This window comes from Solea senegalensis, unplaced genomic scaffold, assembly GCF_019176455.1.
Source record: "Solea senegalensis isolate Sse05_10M unplaced genomic scaffold, IFAPA_SoseM_1 scf7180000015833, whole genome shotgun sequence".
NCBI lineage: Eukaryota > Metazoa > Chordata > Actinopteri > Pleuronectiformes > Soleidae > Solea > Solea senegalensis.
In genome coordinates, this window is record NW_025321470.1 from 1 (window position 1) to 16,868 (window position 16,868).

Consider the following 16,868-nt stretch of genomic DNA (forward strand, 5'->3'; position numbering starts at 1 on the left):
GTTTTAGGTAATGTTGTGTTTTAGTTAGTGTTGTGTTTTAGTTAATGTTGTGTTGTAGTTAGTATTGTCTTTCAGTTAATGTTTTGTTTTAGTTAGTGTTGTGTTTTAGTTAATGTGTTTTAGTTAGTGTTGTGTTTCAGTTAAGGTTGTTTTTTTAGTTAGTGTTGTGTTTTAGTTAATGTTGTGTCTTAGTTAGTGTTTTGTTTTAGTTAGTGTTGTGCTTTGGTTAATATGTTTTAGTTAGTGTTGTGTTTCAGTTAAGGTTGTTTTTTTAGTTAGTGTTGTGTTTTAGTTAGTGTTGTGTTTTAGTTTATGTTGTGTTTTAGTTCGTGTTGTGGTTTAGTTAGTGTTGTGTTTTAGTTAATGTGTTTTAGTTAGTGTTGTGTTTCAGTTAATGTGTTTTAGTTAGTGTTGTGTTTTAGTTAATGTTGTGTTTTAGTTAGTGTTGTGTTTTTGTTAGTGCTGTGTTTTAGTTAATCTGTTTTAGTTAGCGTTGTGTTTAAGTAAATGTTGTGTTTTAGTTAGTGATGTGTTTTAGTTAGTGTTGTGTTTTAGTTAATGTTTTGTTTTAGTTGGTGTTGTGGTTTAGTTAGTGTTGTGTTTTAGTTAATGTGTTTTAGTTAGTGTTGTGTTTCAGTTAATGTGTTTTAGTTAGTGTTGTGTTTTAGTTAATGTTGTGTTTTAGTTAGTGATGTGTTTTAGTTAGTGTTGTGTTTTAGTTAATGTTGTGTTTTAGTTTGTAAAGTGTTTTAGTTAATGTTTTGTTTTAGTTAATGTTGTGTAAGATTGTAATACATAAAAATAGTCAAATAACCACTTTTTTTAATTACTGTTTGTGAAAATCACATGACCAAAGTATTTTGTCATGTGACTTTCAGTGACGACAGTGACTGGCTTGAATGCTATGACTGCAGCCAAGTGTCAGAGACGGAATGTGACATGACTAACTCCCTCAGGCCGTTCGACAAGTAGGAACATACTATTATTATATTATTATATAAATATATATATGTAAAAAATAACGTGACGTCAGGTGACAGATGTTGACGTGCTCGTCAACATCTGTCACCTGAGTGAGGGAGTGGTACAACAATGCTTGTGGTGCTTGCCATGTGTTTTCCTTTTAGTGTTGTCATGCAAGTAGATCACTTGTGGTTTAAGAAATCCAACAAACACACTGCTTCTTGTCTCCGGGGAGCAGTTTTCCTTTGCTCCAGATTCTAAGAAAGAATTTAATTTAATTTCTGTTGTTTAATGCTTTAGTAACATCATTCAATCATAATATCTTAAAGAATAAATGTTGCTGCTTTGATACTGTTTCAAACTTGCAACTATAAGTTGTGCTTTTCCAAAATAGAAATTGTGGCCCTGTTACAGCCTGAGATTTGGTTTTATTGTCTTTCATGGCCTTTTTTTAAATGCATAATTTGCCTCATGGGCAATATGTTGCTAGAGGCCAGATGTTTTCCATCCCTACATTAAACCAAACATATATTTTTCTTGGCACTGGTTGAAATAACTTGTGCTGTTGAACTTATTTTGGTGTAATATGATATGAGCAACCTCAGTTTAACCTTCTTTTTGAATCCTCATGTTATGCTTTGAGAAATTGACTTGAAATCACACTGCAGAAATTGGACTCCAGTGCAGGATACAACTCACAAGGTGGGTTAAAAATAAAGTTTGCTGAGGCAACAGTAAACTAGCAGGTTAAAGTCGAATATATAAATCCAATCCAACTCTATTTATAAAGCACTTTAAAAACAACAACAGCTGAAACAAAGTGCTGTATATCAGAGATAAATAAATAAAACAAATAAAATATAAAAATGACCTAATAATTATCTGCCTTCACTTAATAGAAGGTTAATGTAAAAAACACCAACTGTACATTCCTGATTTCCTTATTTCTGGTACTTTGCCGGATTTGTCTTTAGCCTCAGTAACAAATGATCTCTTCACAACAAAAGCCTTTAAAAGCAGCAGCAGTAGGAGATGTAATAGCATTAGCTATTAATAATGTCACGTCTGGAATAGCTAGAAGAGCAAGCGGTAACCTCTGAGGCTGATATTAGTCAAAAAATTCTACCATGTGCCAAATGTTCAAAACCTCATGTTTAAGAATACCATATCATGATGAATGCATGTGGTGTCACATAGCTGCAAACCTTGTTTGTGTTTGTGTGTGTTCGACAGGACATACCATGCTGACATTCAAACAGAACATGTTACCATGGACTATAACAGCGACCCGGAGGAGTTAACTCACACATACTCCCCAAAGTTCAACCCCCACAAGCAGAGTAGGTGTTGCACACACACACACACACACGCAGTTCTGAAAGTGTGGTTTCTAAGCTTGTGTCACGCAAACACATGGAAATCTGGAAATATTTGAAGAAGATGTGGCCAATTGAATGTATGCTCTCCTCATTGTCAGGGTTTGAAGATAATATGTTAATACACTGCCTGGCCAAAAAAAAGGTTCACACACTCCAATAACCTTTAGCTTTGATTACGGCACTCATTCACTGTGGCAATGTGTCGATAAGCTTCTGCAATGTCACAAGATTTATTTTCGTCCAGTGTTGCAATCTTGTATTGATGATGGGAGAGTCGGACCACTGTGTTAGTTAGTGTTGTGGCAGATTTTGTTGCCTTGAAAAAAAAAAAAAAGTGTAATTCCTACTCTTACACTTCAAACTGGATAAGCAGCCATTATTATAAATGAAGTGATTACCTGAGCGTGCTCTTTTACTCGAAACCTGTGAACGCATTCACAGCATTCACGCACGTTCTGGAAGGTGCGATAAGTTTTTATCACTTCTCATCGTGACAAATCTCATGTGTGGCGTGAACTACGATGTGATACTACGCGTATGTTTGTTGTTACTTCCACGCTTCGATGCTGGTGTAACACATTCTCTCATCTCTCTGAAATGATGTCATGTTGTTGTGATTGGTAGACTTCCACTGTCCTTATTCTACGCTGATAATAAAAAGAGTGGAAAAATGAGTGGAAAGCGGTGGTTACCTGAACCGGCTAACTCACGTCTCGTTCCGTTTATTGATGTGTGGTTATTGAGAGTTCAGACGACCCCCGCTTTTTATTATAGATATATATTTCTAATCTCAAATGAAATCAAATCCATATAAGTGGCTCTGTGGTGTAGTGTGGATGGATCAGTCTGTTGCTGAATCATCTGAATGAGCTCCTGTCCGGCCGATGATGTGCTAACCCTCAGAGAATTGCTCAATCATTAGCATCAGACGCATTACTTCATATCCAAAGCATTCATTATTCAGGCACGTCATTGTGCTTGTGTCATTCATGAATCACAAGGAAATTTCAAAATCTCAATATGTAACAGAGGAGCCTGGTGTATTTAGGGAGAGCACTGCCGAAAGCCGGCAACCGTGAGCTCAACCACAACTGGAGTTTGTTGTGGTCATGCAAATCTTTTGATTCAATCTTTTTAATTCACTGATTCTAATGATTCAGTTCAATGATTCCGTTTACCTGAATGTAGCGTCTCGACAGCAATTCTCTTTATTTTATAGCACCATGAAAACTAAAAATAAGCACTTACAAATGACACAAATTTGACACATCTCATTTCCACAGTGCATCCAAATCCAACTATACAATACACATAGAAATACTTAAAGTACTTCCAAAATAATAAACAACAATAATTAGATTTGACTTTGTGATGGAGGTTGGAAAGTTGTAGCTGGCTTCCCTGGTTTGCAATCGCGTAGTGTGTGTCTCTTAGAACACAGTCTAGAATGTTCCCCCAAGACTTGTATAAGAATGAAGCAGGAAACATTGATCCCTTTTACGTTGCTTCATTCCAGTATAAACTCACAAAGTGATGTGGTGCGTGGTTCTGGAATGAACCAAAACAAAAACAGCCATCAATGAACAGCTCTCACTATGCTTAACCATAGCACACAACATGAACAGTAAATAATATACATACATATATATATATATGTATATGTATATATGTATGTATATTATTTAATAACACATATATGTAACTGACAACAAAGAAATAGTGGCATTACTGTAACACAACCGACCACTCAGACCACCAGCTGTGATAACTAACACTACTAGAAGTTCACACATTCACACAGATTGCATCAGACACAATCTTTTTTTGTTTTTTTTAACCTGTCCTGTCCAGTACCCAGGACATGTAATATGGTTGACTGCATGCCTTGTGGTGTCGGACAGATTTGTTATGCGCAGGGCGAGTCTGTGATACCCGGAACTGCAGTATTTTTATTTATTTGTTTTATGATTAGGTGTTGTGGGCAGCCGGACCAGACAGGGGGACAGGGAGTGGACTGACAAGAGGAGGGGGAGTGAGCGGTGGAGGGAGGGGGGGTGAGAGAGAGAGAGAGAGAGAGAGAAGGAGAAAAAAAAAGAGAGAAAGAGAGCAAGAGGGAGCGAGAGCGAAAGGGAGAGAGAGCGAGAGAGAGAGAGCGAGGTGGACAACAGTATAATGCATGGGTTAGTAACATTGAATTGAAATTATATAAAATAGACAGAACATACTTGATAAGACAGAACATAGACAACTTTAGGATGACAGTGTGTTAGTAACAGGTTAATAACATTAAACAGTTGAAATTATTTAGCGTATACAGAACATACTTGGCAAGACAAAACATAGACAACAATAGATTGATATTTAGGTACAGTTTCTATAGTAATTGTTAACAATTGCAACAGTTATATCAGTTAAGTTTAATTTATCTTAGTGTGTGAGTGTGTGTGAGTGTGTGTGTGTGTGTGGGGTTGTCATTAGGTGTGATTGGAATCTGGGTGGGGGACTGTGCCAATGTCCTGCCAGTCCCCAGCGACAGGCTGAAAATGATCCAGGCGCCTAGGGCGCCCCCAGCAGCCGTACAGGTCAGGAGAGGCCCACAGCCACCACCCCCAGGATTGCAACGCTTCCCTCCACAGGGGGCCAGTCGGAGGAGTGCGAGGGGGAAGCCCCCCACCCAGGGTCGACCCGAGGGACAGAGAGTCGGGACAGAGGCCGATCCATCCCACACCAAGGCAGGCCGCATAGGCCCAGGATCCCTGCACCCAGAGCCTGCCAGCGCCCGAGGGCAGGGCCAGCCCGCCACCGGGGGAGCAGAGCCCCACCCCCAGACCGCCCACTGCACGGCGACAGCCCAGCCCGAGCCCACGGCCCACCCCGCCAGGGCAGATCTACAGCCACCGAGGGACAGTAGGCCCAGGGCCACCAACCCACACAGACCACCAGATAACCCCGGCATCCCAGATGCACGGCCCGCAGCACCACAGACCGACCAGAGAAGACACAGTCACCAACCTGCCCTAGGAAATATAATCAATTAGAGGTGCCCAGGTCAAATCAAAGATAGGTAATTGTTTCTTTATGGAAGCAGACATTCTCTCCATAAAGATGTGATCTAAAATTTAATTTCTGTATTGGTTTAAACATAAGTTTTTCTTGCTTATCCAATTCAGGAGGATAGTTTTCTTGGTGATGCTTAGGCCAGTGATTAGTATGTGTGATTTTTTCATGTCTATATGTATTCCGTTTAAATCACCTAGTATGCATAGCGTGGGGGAAGGTGGTATGGTGTATTCGAGACATGCTGAGAGGTCCTCGCATACCCTACACCAGAATGTATATACCGGTGTGCATACCCATATAGCATGCACCCATATAGCTATCTGCTGTGTTTTCGTTGCAGTTTGTGCAGATATTTGATTGTGAGAACCCCATTCTGAACATCCTTTGTCCTGTGTAGTGTATTCTGTGTAAGATTTTGTAATGTATTAGTTGTAGGTCTGGATTTTTTTATTATTTTGAATGTGTTAGATGATATTTGTAACCAGAAATTTTCATCTAGGCTGATGGATAGGTCTGCCTCCCATTTTGTGGTTGGCAACGAGATTGTGCAATAGTTTTTAGTCAATAGTGCGTGTGTTTTAGACACCATTTTGGGAGACTTAAGGTTTAGAAATAGTTTGATCATTGGAGGTAGTTCTAGATCCAATTTACTGGTTTTAAACCTCGTCTGGATTACAGATTTTATTTGTAGATAATCAAAAATGTGTTTCTGTAAATGCCATATTGTTCCGCTAAGTTTTGAAATTTAATGAATTTGTTATCTTGGATAATTTGTTCCAGGTGCCTTATACCTTTTTCTTTATTCCGTAGTATTTCTGGATTATTCCAGATTGGGGTAAATGTACATGGGATATGCGAGGACCCAGTGAGTTTGATGAATTCCCACCAGGCTGACAGGGAGGTATTTATATTTATGCTTTTAAAGCACTGTCTTGATGGTTTTGCTTATAAATGGCATATCGGAGATTTGAATTTCTTTACAGAGTGTTTCTTCAATGTCTAGCCACAGACTGTCCAGTGGGTTGGGTTTAATCCATTTTTGGACATAGTGAAGCTTATTTGCAAGAAAGTAGTTGTGGAAGTTTGGAAGTTCCAGACCACCATAGGCTTTTGCTATTTGGAGGGTTTTTAAACTGATGCGTGCTAGTTTGTTTTTCCAGAGGAATTTAGTGGTGGCAGAGTCTAATGATTTAAACCAGATTACTGAGGGTTTAGTTGGGATCATTGAGAAGAGGTCATTTTTGGTAAGATCATCATTTTTAAGGTGGTAACTCTTCATATAAGTGATATAGGTAAGGAATTCCATCGTAGGAGGTCATCCTCTATTGATTTAAGGAGTGGTGTATAGTTTAATTATGCTAGATCTGACAGCCTGGAGGAAAAATTTACACCCAAATATCTAATGTTTCCAGATTTCAGAGGACAGGATGGTGATGATTTGAAGTCATGGTTGATTGGTAGGATGATCGATTTTGCCCAGTTTATCGAGTAATCTGATATGGCTGAAAATGTGTTAAGAAGTGCAATAGTCTCGGAAAGAGAGCTTTGTGAGTGTTGGAGGAAAAGTAATACATCATCAGCATAGAGGCTTATTTTGTGATGTAGTTTTGTTGTTTGAATACCTTTGATATTTTTGTTTGTGCGAATAGCCGCTGCGAGTGGTTTAATGAAGATGGCAAATAGTGATGGAGAGAGTGGACAGCCTTGTCTGTTGCCTCTCTGGAGGGTGAAGCTTGGAGAAGTTTGATCATTTGTTCTCACAGAGGCACTGGAGGAACTGTATAACATTTTGATCCAGGAGATGAAGTTTTCTCCGAATCCAAATTTTTCCATTGTGGCAAGTAGGAATTTCCAGTTTACTCTATCAAATGCTTTTTCTGCATCTAGTGAAACCACTGCTGCTCTAAATGTATTGTGCAGTAGTCTATTATATTTACTAATCTGTGTGTATTATTAGTTGAATGTCTATCCTTAATGAATCCTGTCTTGTCTGGGTGGATTATGAAGGGGGTGATTTTTTCCAGTCTCCTCGCTAAGGCTTTGCAGATGATTTTAAGATCTGCATTTATGAGTGAGATGGGGCGATAGCTGGAAGGGAGTGACGGGTCTTTCTCAGGTTTGAGGTGTAGACAGATATGTGCTGTATTTATGTGTGTGGGAAGAATGTTACGTTCCTTGATTTTTATTATCATATTGTAGAATGTTGGTGCTAGTATAGACCAGAATGTTTTGTAGAATTCCACTGGGAATCCGTCTGGTCCTGGGGCTTTCCTGTTTGGCATATGATGTAGGGCCTCTTTCAGTTCAGCTACTGTGATATGGGACTCCATAGACTTGACCTGTTCACTACTAAGTTTTGGTAGATCTATAGAGTTTAAAAATGTTTTTATGTCTGTACTAGATGAGTTATTGTATGATGAATATAAGTTTTTATAGAAATCTCTAAAAATGTTATTTATTTCTTCCGGTGCATGGGTTAGTTTACCGTCTGAGTCTTTTATGAAGTGGATAGTTGTTTTTTCTTTGTTTAATTTAAGTTGGTTAGCTAGGTATTTACTGGATTTATTGTTATGTTCAAAGTTTTCCAAGCGTAATCTCTCCAGTTGGAACTGCGTTTTTCTTTCTGTTATTTTGTTTAATTCAAGTCTCAATTTTCTTATATTATTTAGTAAGTTCTCATCTTGGGATGCAGCATAAGCAGTCTCTAATGTTTTTATTTTATGTTGTAGTTCTAATTCCAGTAAGTTTTCTTTCTTCTTTTTAAATGAGGATTATGAGATTATTCTACGCCTCATAACTGCTTTTGCTGCTTCCCAGAGGACACCTGGGGGTGTTCCTGGCAGGTCGTTTGTTTCTAGAAGTATTAACCACTCTTTTTCAAAGTATTTAATGAAATTTGGATCATCTAGTAATGACGTATTAAATCTCCAGTTTCTGGTTGGTGGTGTGATGGCCTTATTAGTTATCTTTAGTGAAACTGGTGCATGGTCACTAATGGTGATAGGGTGAATCAGAGTGTCTGTGACATCTGATAGAATTGAGCTGTTGGTGAGAAAGAAGTCAATTCTAGAGTAGGAGTTGTGCACAGGTGAGAAGAAGGTGTATTCTTTGTCAGCTAGACGACAGGAGCGCCAAGCATCACAAAGACCATCATCACTCATGTATTGTTTAAGTGCCAGTTCCGTGTTGTTCTTGCCTTACTGAGCCTATCAAGTTCTGGGTTGAGTGCCATGTTGAAGTCCCCTCCTATTATCAGTGTTGTGTCTAAGTGAGTGGACAGTGAGGAGAAGAAAGTGTGAAAAAAGGAGGGGTCATCAACATTAGGACCATATATGTTAGTGTTGGGATTAGGGGCGTGATTTGTTATGAATTTAGAATATTAATAATTGATTAATTATGGAATAATTAATTTCTTATAAAAAGTTGAGTCAAACTCGAATCGGGGCACCACTCCTCTCAAACAGAGGAGAACAATCGGTTCTGAATGAACCATTAATTCATAACCTCCAAAAACAGTCTCATAAATTAAGCCGACTACCAATTTGGATTATGATTAATAATTAACTTAACTTATTAATTGATAAATCACAATACTACATCAATAGTTAGGGGAATTGAAGGATTGGAGTTCTACAGGGAAGAGGTTGGCAATATACACACTTGTGCAGTATTAATCAGACCAGACTGTATATATTATACAACATTTATTAAAAAGACATCAAAGATTTAAACAAGAATATCTACAAAATGTAACTATATACAGTGTGTGTGTGAAAGAGAGAGAAAGAGGGAGTCTGTGTGTGTGCAGGTCAAATGGTCAAGTCAGATGGAGGTAGACTACAACTCAAGATGGCGGTTGACAAAGAAACTACAAGATGGCGGAATCAAAGATGGCTTCTTGACCGCATGGCTGCTGTGTTTCTTGGTTAACTACTTTTGTAAGCTGAGATGCCAGGTTAGATGAGAGGTTAGAAGCATGCACATCTAGAGCTGAAAGCTAAGAAGCATAGACATCACTAACATCATATTAACCTAAATCTAGACATTACACAAACACTTTATGTGAGCAAGTAAGCTCAGTACAACATTTCATCTATGCTTAGCCAAGTAGTGTAATGCTATGCTAGGCCCAGTTACGTTACCAAGTCCTTAAAAGATGCAAAAGTGTCCTTTTGAGTTGCTGTCTGTTGGTCCAGGAACAGTAGATGGTTGACTGTGTTTCTGGTGTCTGTGGCTCAGGTTCCTCCTCACAAGTTAGCTAGTTGGAGCTAACTTGGTTCTGGATCCTTGGTTGATCCTTAGGCAGGCTCTGGTGTCGCTGCCTCTGATGGGAGGATAGCAGGCTGCTGTGAGCGGGCCTGCTCGAAGATCAGCAGAGAGGGTCTCTTGCTGCTGGAAGCTTGTTAAGCTCTGTGCTGAAGGGTCTTCAGTCGAAGAGCTGACGTCTGTGTCCTTCCTGCACCCCAAAAGGGCAGGGGAGAGCAGAGGAGCCTGTGTCCTCCGGTGAGGTGGAGAAGAGAAGAGCGAAGAGAAGAGCAGAGAAGGCGGGGAAACCTGGCTTTTGTATTGCCTGTTACATGGGGTCACATGTCAGTGACCACTGAGGTGGGTTTCCCACTGATGTGTGGAAGATAAGGGATCTTTATTGACTGAGTTTTATGACACTCTTTGTCTCCATCCAAGATGCATGTGACTCCATCTTGAATGAGCTGATCCCCAACATTAGATATACAGAAGTCTGTATTATTGATTAATAAGTGAAGTATTATAAATCTACCTTCTGGGTCTATCATAGTGTTTTCATGTGTGAAGTTTAATTTTCTATTGATCATGATGGCGACTCCTCTCTGTCTAGTTGTAGCTTGCTGTGTATATGTGGGGAAATTGTGATGAGGTGAGCTGGCAATCTGACTTAGCGAGGTGAGTCTCTTGTAGTAAGACAATGTCTGCTTGAAGACTATTTAGGTGGTTGAGGACTTTATGTTTTTAATGCTTCGAGCCGATTCCACGCACATTCCAAGTGACAAGCCTGAGTGTATTCATCTTATTAACCATATCTACTTATCTAGTGTAGCCTGTGTGTGTTCTCTGTGCATGTGCACAAGCTGATGTCTAACACAGGGTGTATGTGCGCTCCCATGTTTGCATGTGTGTGTGTGCCTGTCTGACAGCCTATGTGCGAAACTGCAGCCTGTATGTGGATGTGTGTGTATGTGTCTACGCGCTTGTGACGTGTTCGTCTGTGTATTATGTATTAGCATGTCTATCTGATAAACTGCAATACTACAGCTTGTATGTAGATGTATGTATGTGCGTGAGATGGCGATTTACGTGTTCGGTATGAGTATGTATGTATATGCAGTGGTGGGCTGTCAGGGCCAACAGAGAAGGCCCTGCTGGCCCTGATAATATCAAAAAAGTATTTTTTTTTTGTTATTATTTAAATTTTTTAATTTTTTTAATAATCAAATGAATGTGTATCTGAACGTGTCTGAATTCAATAAATGTTTCAGTATGTTATGATTATATTGTGTGTGTGCGTGTGCGCTATGGTTGTTGCAGATCAACTGTCTAGTGAATATAGTTGGTGTTTGTGCGTGTTTTTTTCTTTTTTTTTCATCAAGTTGCAACGCAAATTTCTTACTGATATGGATCTTTTCCAAAACTCTTGTCTACCTTTGTGGTTTTTCTCATGAAAGTTGCCTGTTTGTCTGTGTGTTCACGCAGGCGAACAAAATAGTCTGCATTCTTGTTTTGATGTGAAGGGTGTTTTCGTTTGCGTTTAAGCTTACTTGGGACCATAAGTAAGAGTAAGAGTTCTGGTGGTGAGGGCAGTGTGATGTTCCTAAATACCTCACACAGCAGCTTCAAGAAGAACTCAGGAGGTCCGCTTTCAATGGATTCTGGTTATCCCGGATACGTATGTTCTGCCTCTTGCCTCAGCTCTCTGTTACTTTAGCTGAGCGTTTGTGCTCATCTGATGAGATGGCAGCTCAGGTCAAAGCTGTCATCTAAAACAATTGCAGGAGGAGGTTTAAAAGGCTTTTAAATAACGTTTTTCAGCCACCAAGTTCAGAATGAGCAGAAATCTAAAAAAAGAAGCATAAAATATCTCTGCCACAGTAATGTATGAACCTGGCTCTGTCACTCTATCTACCTTACTCTGTGCAGGTCACTGCTACCACCAGTCAAATGTTTACATTACATGTCATTTAGCAGACGCTTTCATCCAAAGCGACTTACAAGGGAATTGAATACAACCTGCCAGGTGTGGAGTTGAACTTGCGACCGGTCTTAACCACTGAGCTACACCACCATGACAGATAAGGGTGCTGTGATCATTTGTGAACACACAAAGTGTCAGTGACCCATTCACACCCCTCAGCGAGACACATCAATATTTCTGCTTTCCTCAGGTAACATCAGCGCTGTGAAATTCACCGTGGCAGCTAAAGATGAGCGCACAGTCATTGTCAACATCACAGATCCTCTCACCAGCATCCATGACTATGGGAAGCAGCTCACCATCAGAGACATCCTGAAAAATGACCTCAAGTACAAGATCAGCTACTACAAGTCTGGAAGCACAGGCAAGGTAGAATATTCTGATTCTCATTGAATACCTGAATGAATGAAGCATAACCATGATCACAGAGAAGTGTCAGTCTTTTGAAATAATCCTATTACTACGGAAGCGCATTACATTTTTGTGCTAGTTTAGAGCACATTTGAAACAATAAACACATTCATTCCTTTATTGAGAGTTCGATTTATAACAACATGGACGGCTCGTTTAGTTTAATCAAGTTTTACTTTGCTCTGGGTTTAAGACACTGGGAGATAGTCCTGTCCTTAAGTCACATAGATGGTATTACCATTAGTTTGTCGATTTTACGCAGGCACCTGAGGACTTTGCGGTTGTTCAGAAGGAAAGCTCATTCAGATCTGTTAGACATAGCAATGATTCTCCATGATCAGATGGACAGATACGGCTCCATGGATACAAGATGATGCATTTGAAATGCATTCAGGCATCTGGCTACGTGGTGACTCAAGAGACACAAGAAAATATGGGAGTCACTTGCAGGTTGGAGGTTCTCGTGAGAGTTCTCGATAATTCAAGGAAAAAAATTACTCAGAAAAACAAGAGGGGAAAAAAATTAGCACGAAAAACTGAAAAAAAAAAACTAATTGAAAACACATTAGACAGAAAAACAGGAAAAAAAATTATTCAAAAAAACAACAACAAACCAAAAATGTTTTTTCTTCAAATTAATGCAATACGCTTCCGTATATTACAACACAGTATTTGAGTTGATCCACTTTGCCACATGTACGGTGGCCCAGAAGACTCAACGTGAATGCAAAAGCAAAATCACGAATGATCGTCAACAGTTGTGGGTTGTTGTTTTTTTTACAGTATGTTCCAGTGTCTGAGGAGGTAGAGACATGTGTGTGTCTTCTGGGCCACCGTAGATATGACTATTGCATGTAAATATCATAGTTTATTTTTAAATATTTGTGAGTATTCCCTTTGTCAACACATTATGGTTGTTTATGTTACGTGGCTAATTAATGGAGTCATCAGGTGAGTGAAATAGAGCGGTTTGATAGGTTACTGTCGATGTCGATGATTATCAAAAGAAAGGTGTGTTTTGTGTAATTTCTTAATGGCAGAAAATGTCAAAAACGTGTTAAACAGGTTCAAAGAGTGATCACATGGTACATGCTAAAACTGGATTGAATTGTCCTTCACAGAGTAATAGTAGCTAATGGTCTGTATTGATCACTACTGACTTGCTACTGAACTTCAACATTAGATGCTATTGCTGATGTTTAACATTTACAGTCCCCTCTTTCCAAGGTATTGGTAGAGTGAGGATAACTTTATTTTCAGGATACATTGAGATAACTTAGAAGATAGGCTCGTTTGTAAAAGACCACATTCTTAGATGAACAAAATGATAGGAATGGATAGACTTGAATTAGAGTTAAATAAATAAATAAATAATCATAATAATTCCTATTTAGGCGCAAGTCCTTTGGTATTGCATCCCACATGAGTGATGTGTTCCATTCTCATCTGATAGAGAGACGTCATATCTAACTCGAGTGTGGCAGAGGTGTCACAGCTGGACGCAGGAGAGAGTTACTGTTTCATGGTCGCAGCTTTCATCCCCTCCAGACCTAAAAGCACCCAGCAAGGAGCTTGGAGTAAACAGCTGTGTAATCAAGTACACAAGACTGTCCTGCAAGGTACACACACACCACACTCACAACACAACACAACACAACACAACACATTTGCAGTGTAACAGAACTGGTACATGCTAAGATACAGCTAAAATAAAATATGGTGAATCTTTGGCTAATACTACAAAAACACTGCAGTAACTGCACTAATAAGAAGGTGATGAGCGCAGTGACCACAGTGTGTGTCAGTCTCCAGAGTTGTATGATGTCTCACTGCAACACAAATCAAATCACAACATGGAAAATGTTACAGCACACAATCACAGTCACAATGGATGATGTGATGTAAGCGTCAGTGCTCCATATGCACTTTTTGCATGTACCTATGTCGCCATCTACTGGACCTAAACAGGCACTGCAGTGGAGTACGCATGCTTCCATTGTGTTGTGATTTGATTGTTGCACAGAAACAAAAAAAGCACCCACATGCACAAACTCTTTTTTATTTAAAAACATATTTACAGAGCAAGTGAAGACAAGTGCATAAAGTACCAATACAACAAACAAATAATTATTTATTATTTATTATTTTTTAATTAAATTAAATGATGCATTATTTTAATTAAATATTTTATGTGCATATCCTCCTTATTAAAATAACGATACTTAATAGGGAGATGTGATAGTGACTGGGGTGGGGTAGCTCTGTGGTTAAGACCCGTACCCCGTGTGCACAGACATCACGGTCACAAGTTGAACTCCACCCCTGGCAGGTTGTAAAAAAGTGTCTGTCAAATGATTGATTTAAGCATATAAGGGAAAACTGGGAAGATGTTACAAAAAAGTAAATTAAAAGTACATTTTTTATTTTTTGTATAAAGTCAGTATTTGGAAATGAGAGAAAAATATCTATATATATAAAAAAAAACAATTTGGTCAAAGGTTGGGCTCAGTGGTAGAGCGTGTTGTCCTTTACCTCGAAGGCTGTGGGTTCAATTCCCGGCTCTGTAAAGTAAAGCAGCTTAGATAAGCAGACTAGATAAGTGCTATATAAATACAAACCATTTATCATATACACAATGTTTGAAGCAAGAGTTAAAGAACATAAGAAGACAAACCTTTGATAAATGGGGGCCTAGTTTCAGGGAATGTGGTTCTGTGAAGTGACATGTAACTGTGTGTGCCTGTGACTCTGATTGTTCCTGCAGAGCTGAGCGTTGGAGCGTGGGTCGGTGCCGTGTTCATCGTGCTGACCGTTGTCATTGTCATCGTCACTGTGACGGTGCTCTGCTGCAAAAGACGCAAACAGAGGAACAAAGCCCCCTACACAGCTCAGTTATCAGCACCTGCTTAGTGTGTGTGTGGGTGTGTTAGTGTGTAAATGTGTAAATGTGTTTTTAGGTGTTCTTTTTAATATAGGGTGCTCGTCTCCCTTCATTTTCCATCTCCTGCCCTTTTTTATAGGAACGTTTTTTACAAGTGTATTTGGTATTTGGTCCTAAATAGCACGCACTTTGACAGTGAGTGTTCAGATTAGCTGTGATGTCGCTATAAAACTTCTAAACTTATGTTATATCTACCTTTTCAACACTGCTTCTACATGTTTATTTTTGAATATTGTCTCTGGACCCACAATCGTCGGAGCATCATCATGTACATGTACAGCATGACCCTGTTTTCCAACAACTAAACTGCATTCTCACTGATGTTTCAAGGACACATCATAATAGTGACATAGTATTTTACATTGTAATTTGTTTGTTGAGTCCACCAAATAGAAGACCACCACATTTGTGAAAGATTTTTCTTTCTTTCTTTATTTCCTTGCCCAAACACCCAACTACAAAGGTTTATCATCACTCCCATTTCCTAAATTCATCTAAAGGTGCCTCAAAAAACAGCATCATGTCTGAATCATTTTCAGAAGTTTCAGAACAACTTTATGAGACATGGTTGAGAATTCAGTTTAATCATGTGGGAATGTAATATCTTTAGAGAAAAGGTTGCACATGTTCATCACAAGCAGGCTCAACTGGACTTGATTCAATGCCAGACTGCATGTATACAGTATATGTCGCATCTTTGTCCACAAATCTTACCTCATGTTCGTTTTTTCTAAATATGCTTGTCCTCATATTCCACTGTGACTAAAGGTATATCACTACAGGTGTAATATAACAAATAACCACTACGAGAACTTGTCTTGAGCCATCAAACCACAACTATGTTAGCTTATAATGCATATGTAATTGTTGCTCAGAAAAACAATCATACATTTACTTACTTCTGTCCTCACATGGTAATTCATTATATGGAGAGTATCTGAAGTTCTGAGGGAGGGAGGCACACCTCTGTCTCCCTTTTCTATATTCTCTTCCTTGGACTGGAGGTCTGCTGCAGCAAAGATTTCCCCCACACTGCAGCTGATCATGTAACTCGTCCAAGAAAACAAATCTTTTCATGTGCATTGTGATTTTAGTGTGCGTAGTTTGTCTCACAACAGTCACTTTTGTTGGTTAAAAGGATGACAACGTAATAAAACACGAGACACGTTCACATGCTCCACATCCTGCTGTTTTCTTATCATCACGTTCAACAATAATGTCTCCCAATTGGCACAGAATAAGAATGTATAATGCAAACACAGTGCCGGAGTTGCTGAACGTCAGTTCCGCTGTGTATTTATAACCATGATAGATTTCTGTGTTTTTTAAGGTGTTGTCTTGCAGATTTTGTTGCATATTCTTGTGCAACGACAATCAAAATGTTCTATTCTTTTCTCAAGACTTGAACGTCTCACTCCTCCTTTGTCTATCTGAGAAAAGAAGTTACACACAGTGTGACACAGCACACACACTTCACACTAACCACAAATCAAATGACCATGTGACGATTATGGAGTTTTATTTTGATTTTTTCCAACACAGAATGTCACATTTAAACACATCACATACTACATCACACGCAAATGCATTATAACTTTTCATTGGCCGACACGTCTTTTCACTCAACCATGGCTCTTAAAGTGCATACACCTACAGTATATCATAGAAAACACACACACAAACTTCACCTCCTCTGTCTTTCTCCTAAACTACTGTATATTGCTATTTCACTGTCTGCGTTTGATAATGTTCTGATCATGTGAGCAATTACACAAACTGTTATTAAAGTAGTTGAATACAAAATGATTGAAGGAGTACCAAGTAAATAAATGTCAGCAGTAATGAAAACAGAATGAGATGTTTAACAGAACTGAGCCCAAATTTATCA

The 16,868-nt window shown here is 39.0% G+C and overlaps 1 protein-coding gene across 1 annotated transcript; it reads left to right on the top strand.

Moving 5' to 3' along the window:
• Positions 1-805: 805 nt before the first annotated feature.
• On the top strand, positions 806-16,786 carry LOC122762605 (tissue factor-like). Its single transcript, XM_044017791.1, has 5 exons — positions 806-968; positions 2,197-2,303; positions 11,819-11,997; positions 13,493-13,658; positions 14,804-16,786. The coding sequence occupies exons 1-5, from the start codon at positions 847-849 to the stop codon at positions 14,947-14,949; spliced, it is 720 nt and encodes a 239-aa protein (XP_043873726.1). The 5' UTR covers positions 806-846; the 3' UTR covers positions 14,950-16,786.
• The last annotated feature ends 82 nt before the right edge of the window (positions 16,787-16,868 follow it).

What these genes read in the sequence shown, in the direction of transcription:
- LOC122762605 (XM_044017791.1), top strand. Translation starts at nt 847, where the DNA reads ATGACCAAAGTATTTTGTCATGTGACTTTCAGTGACGACAGTGACTGG. An exon ending in GTTCAACCCCCACAAGCAGA is followed by an intron (nt 2,304 to 11,818) that starts GTAGGTGTTGCA and finishes TGCTTTCCTCAG; the next exon opens with GTAACATCAGCGCTGTGAAA. An exon ending in AGTCTGGAAGCACAGGCAAG is followed by an intron (nt 11,998 to 13,492) that starts GTAGAATATTCT and finishes CTCATCTGATAG; the next exon opens with AGAGACGTCATATCTAACTC.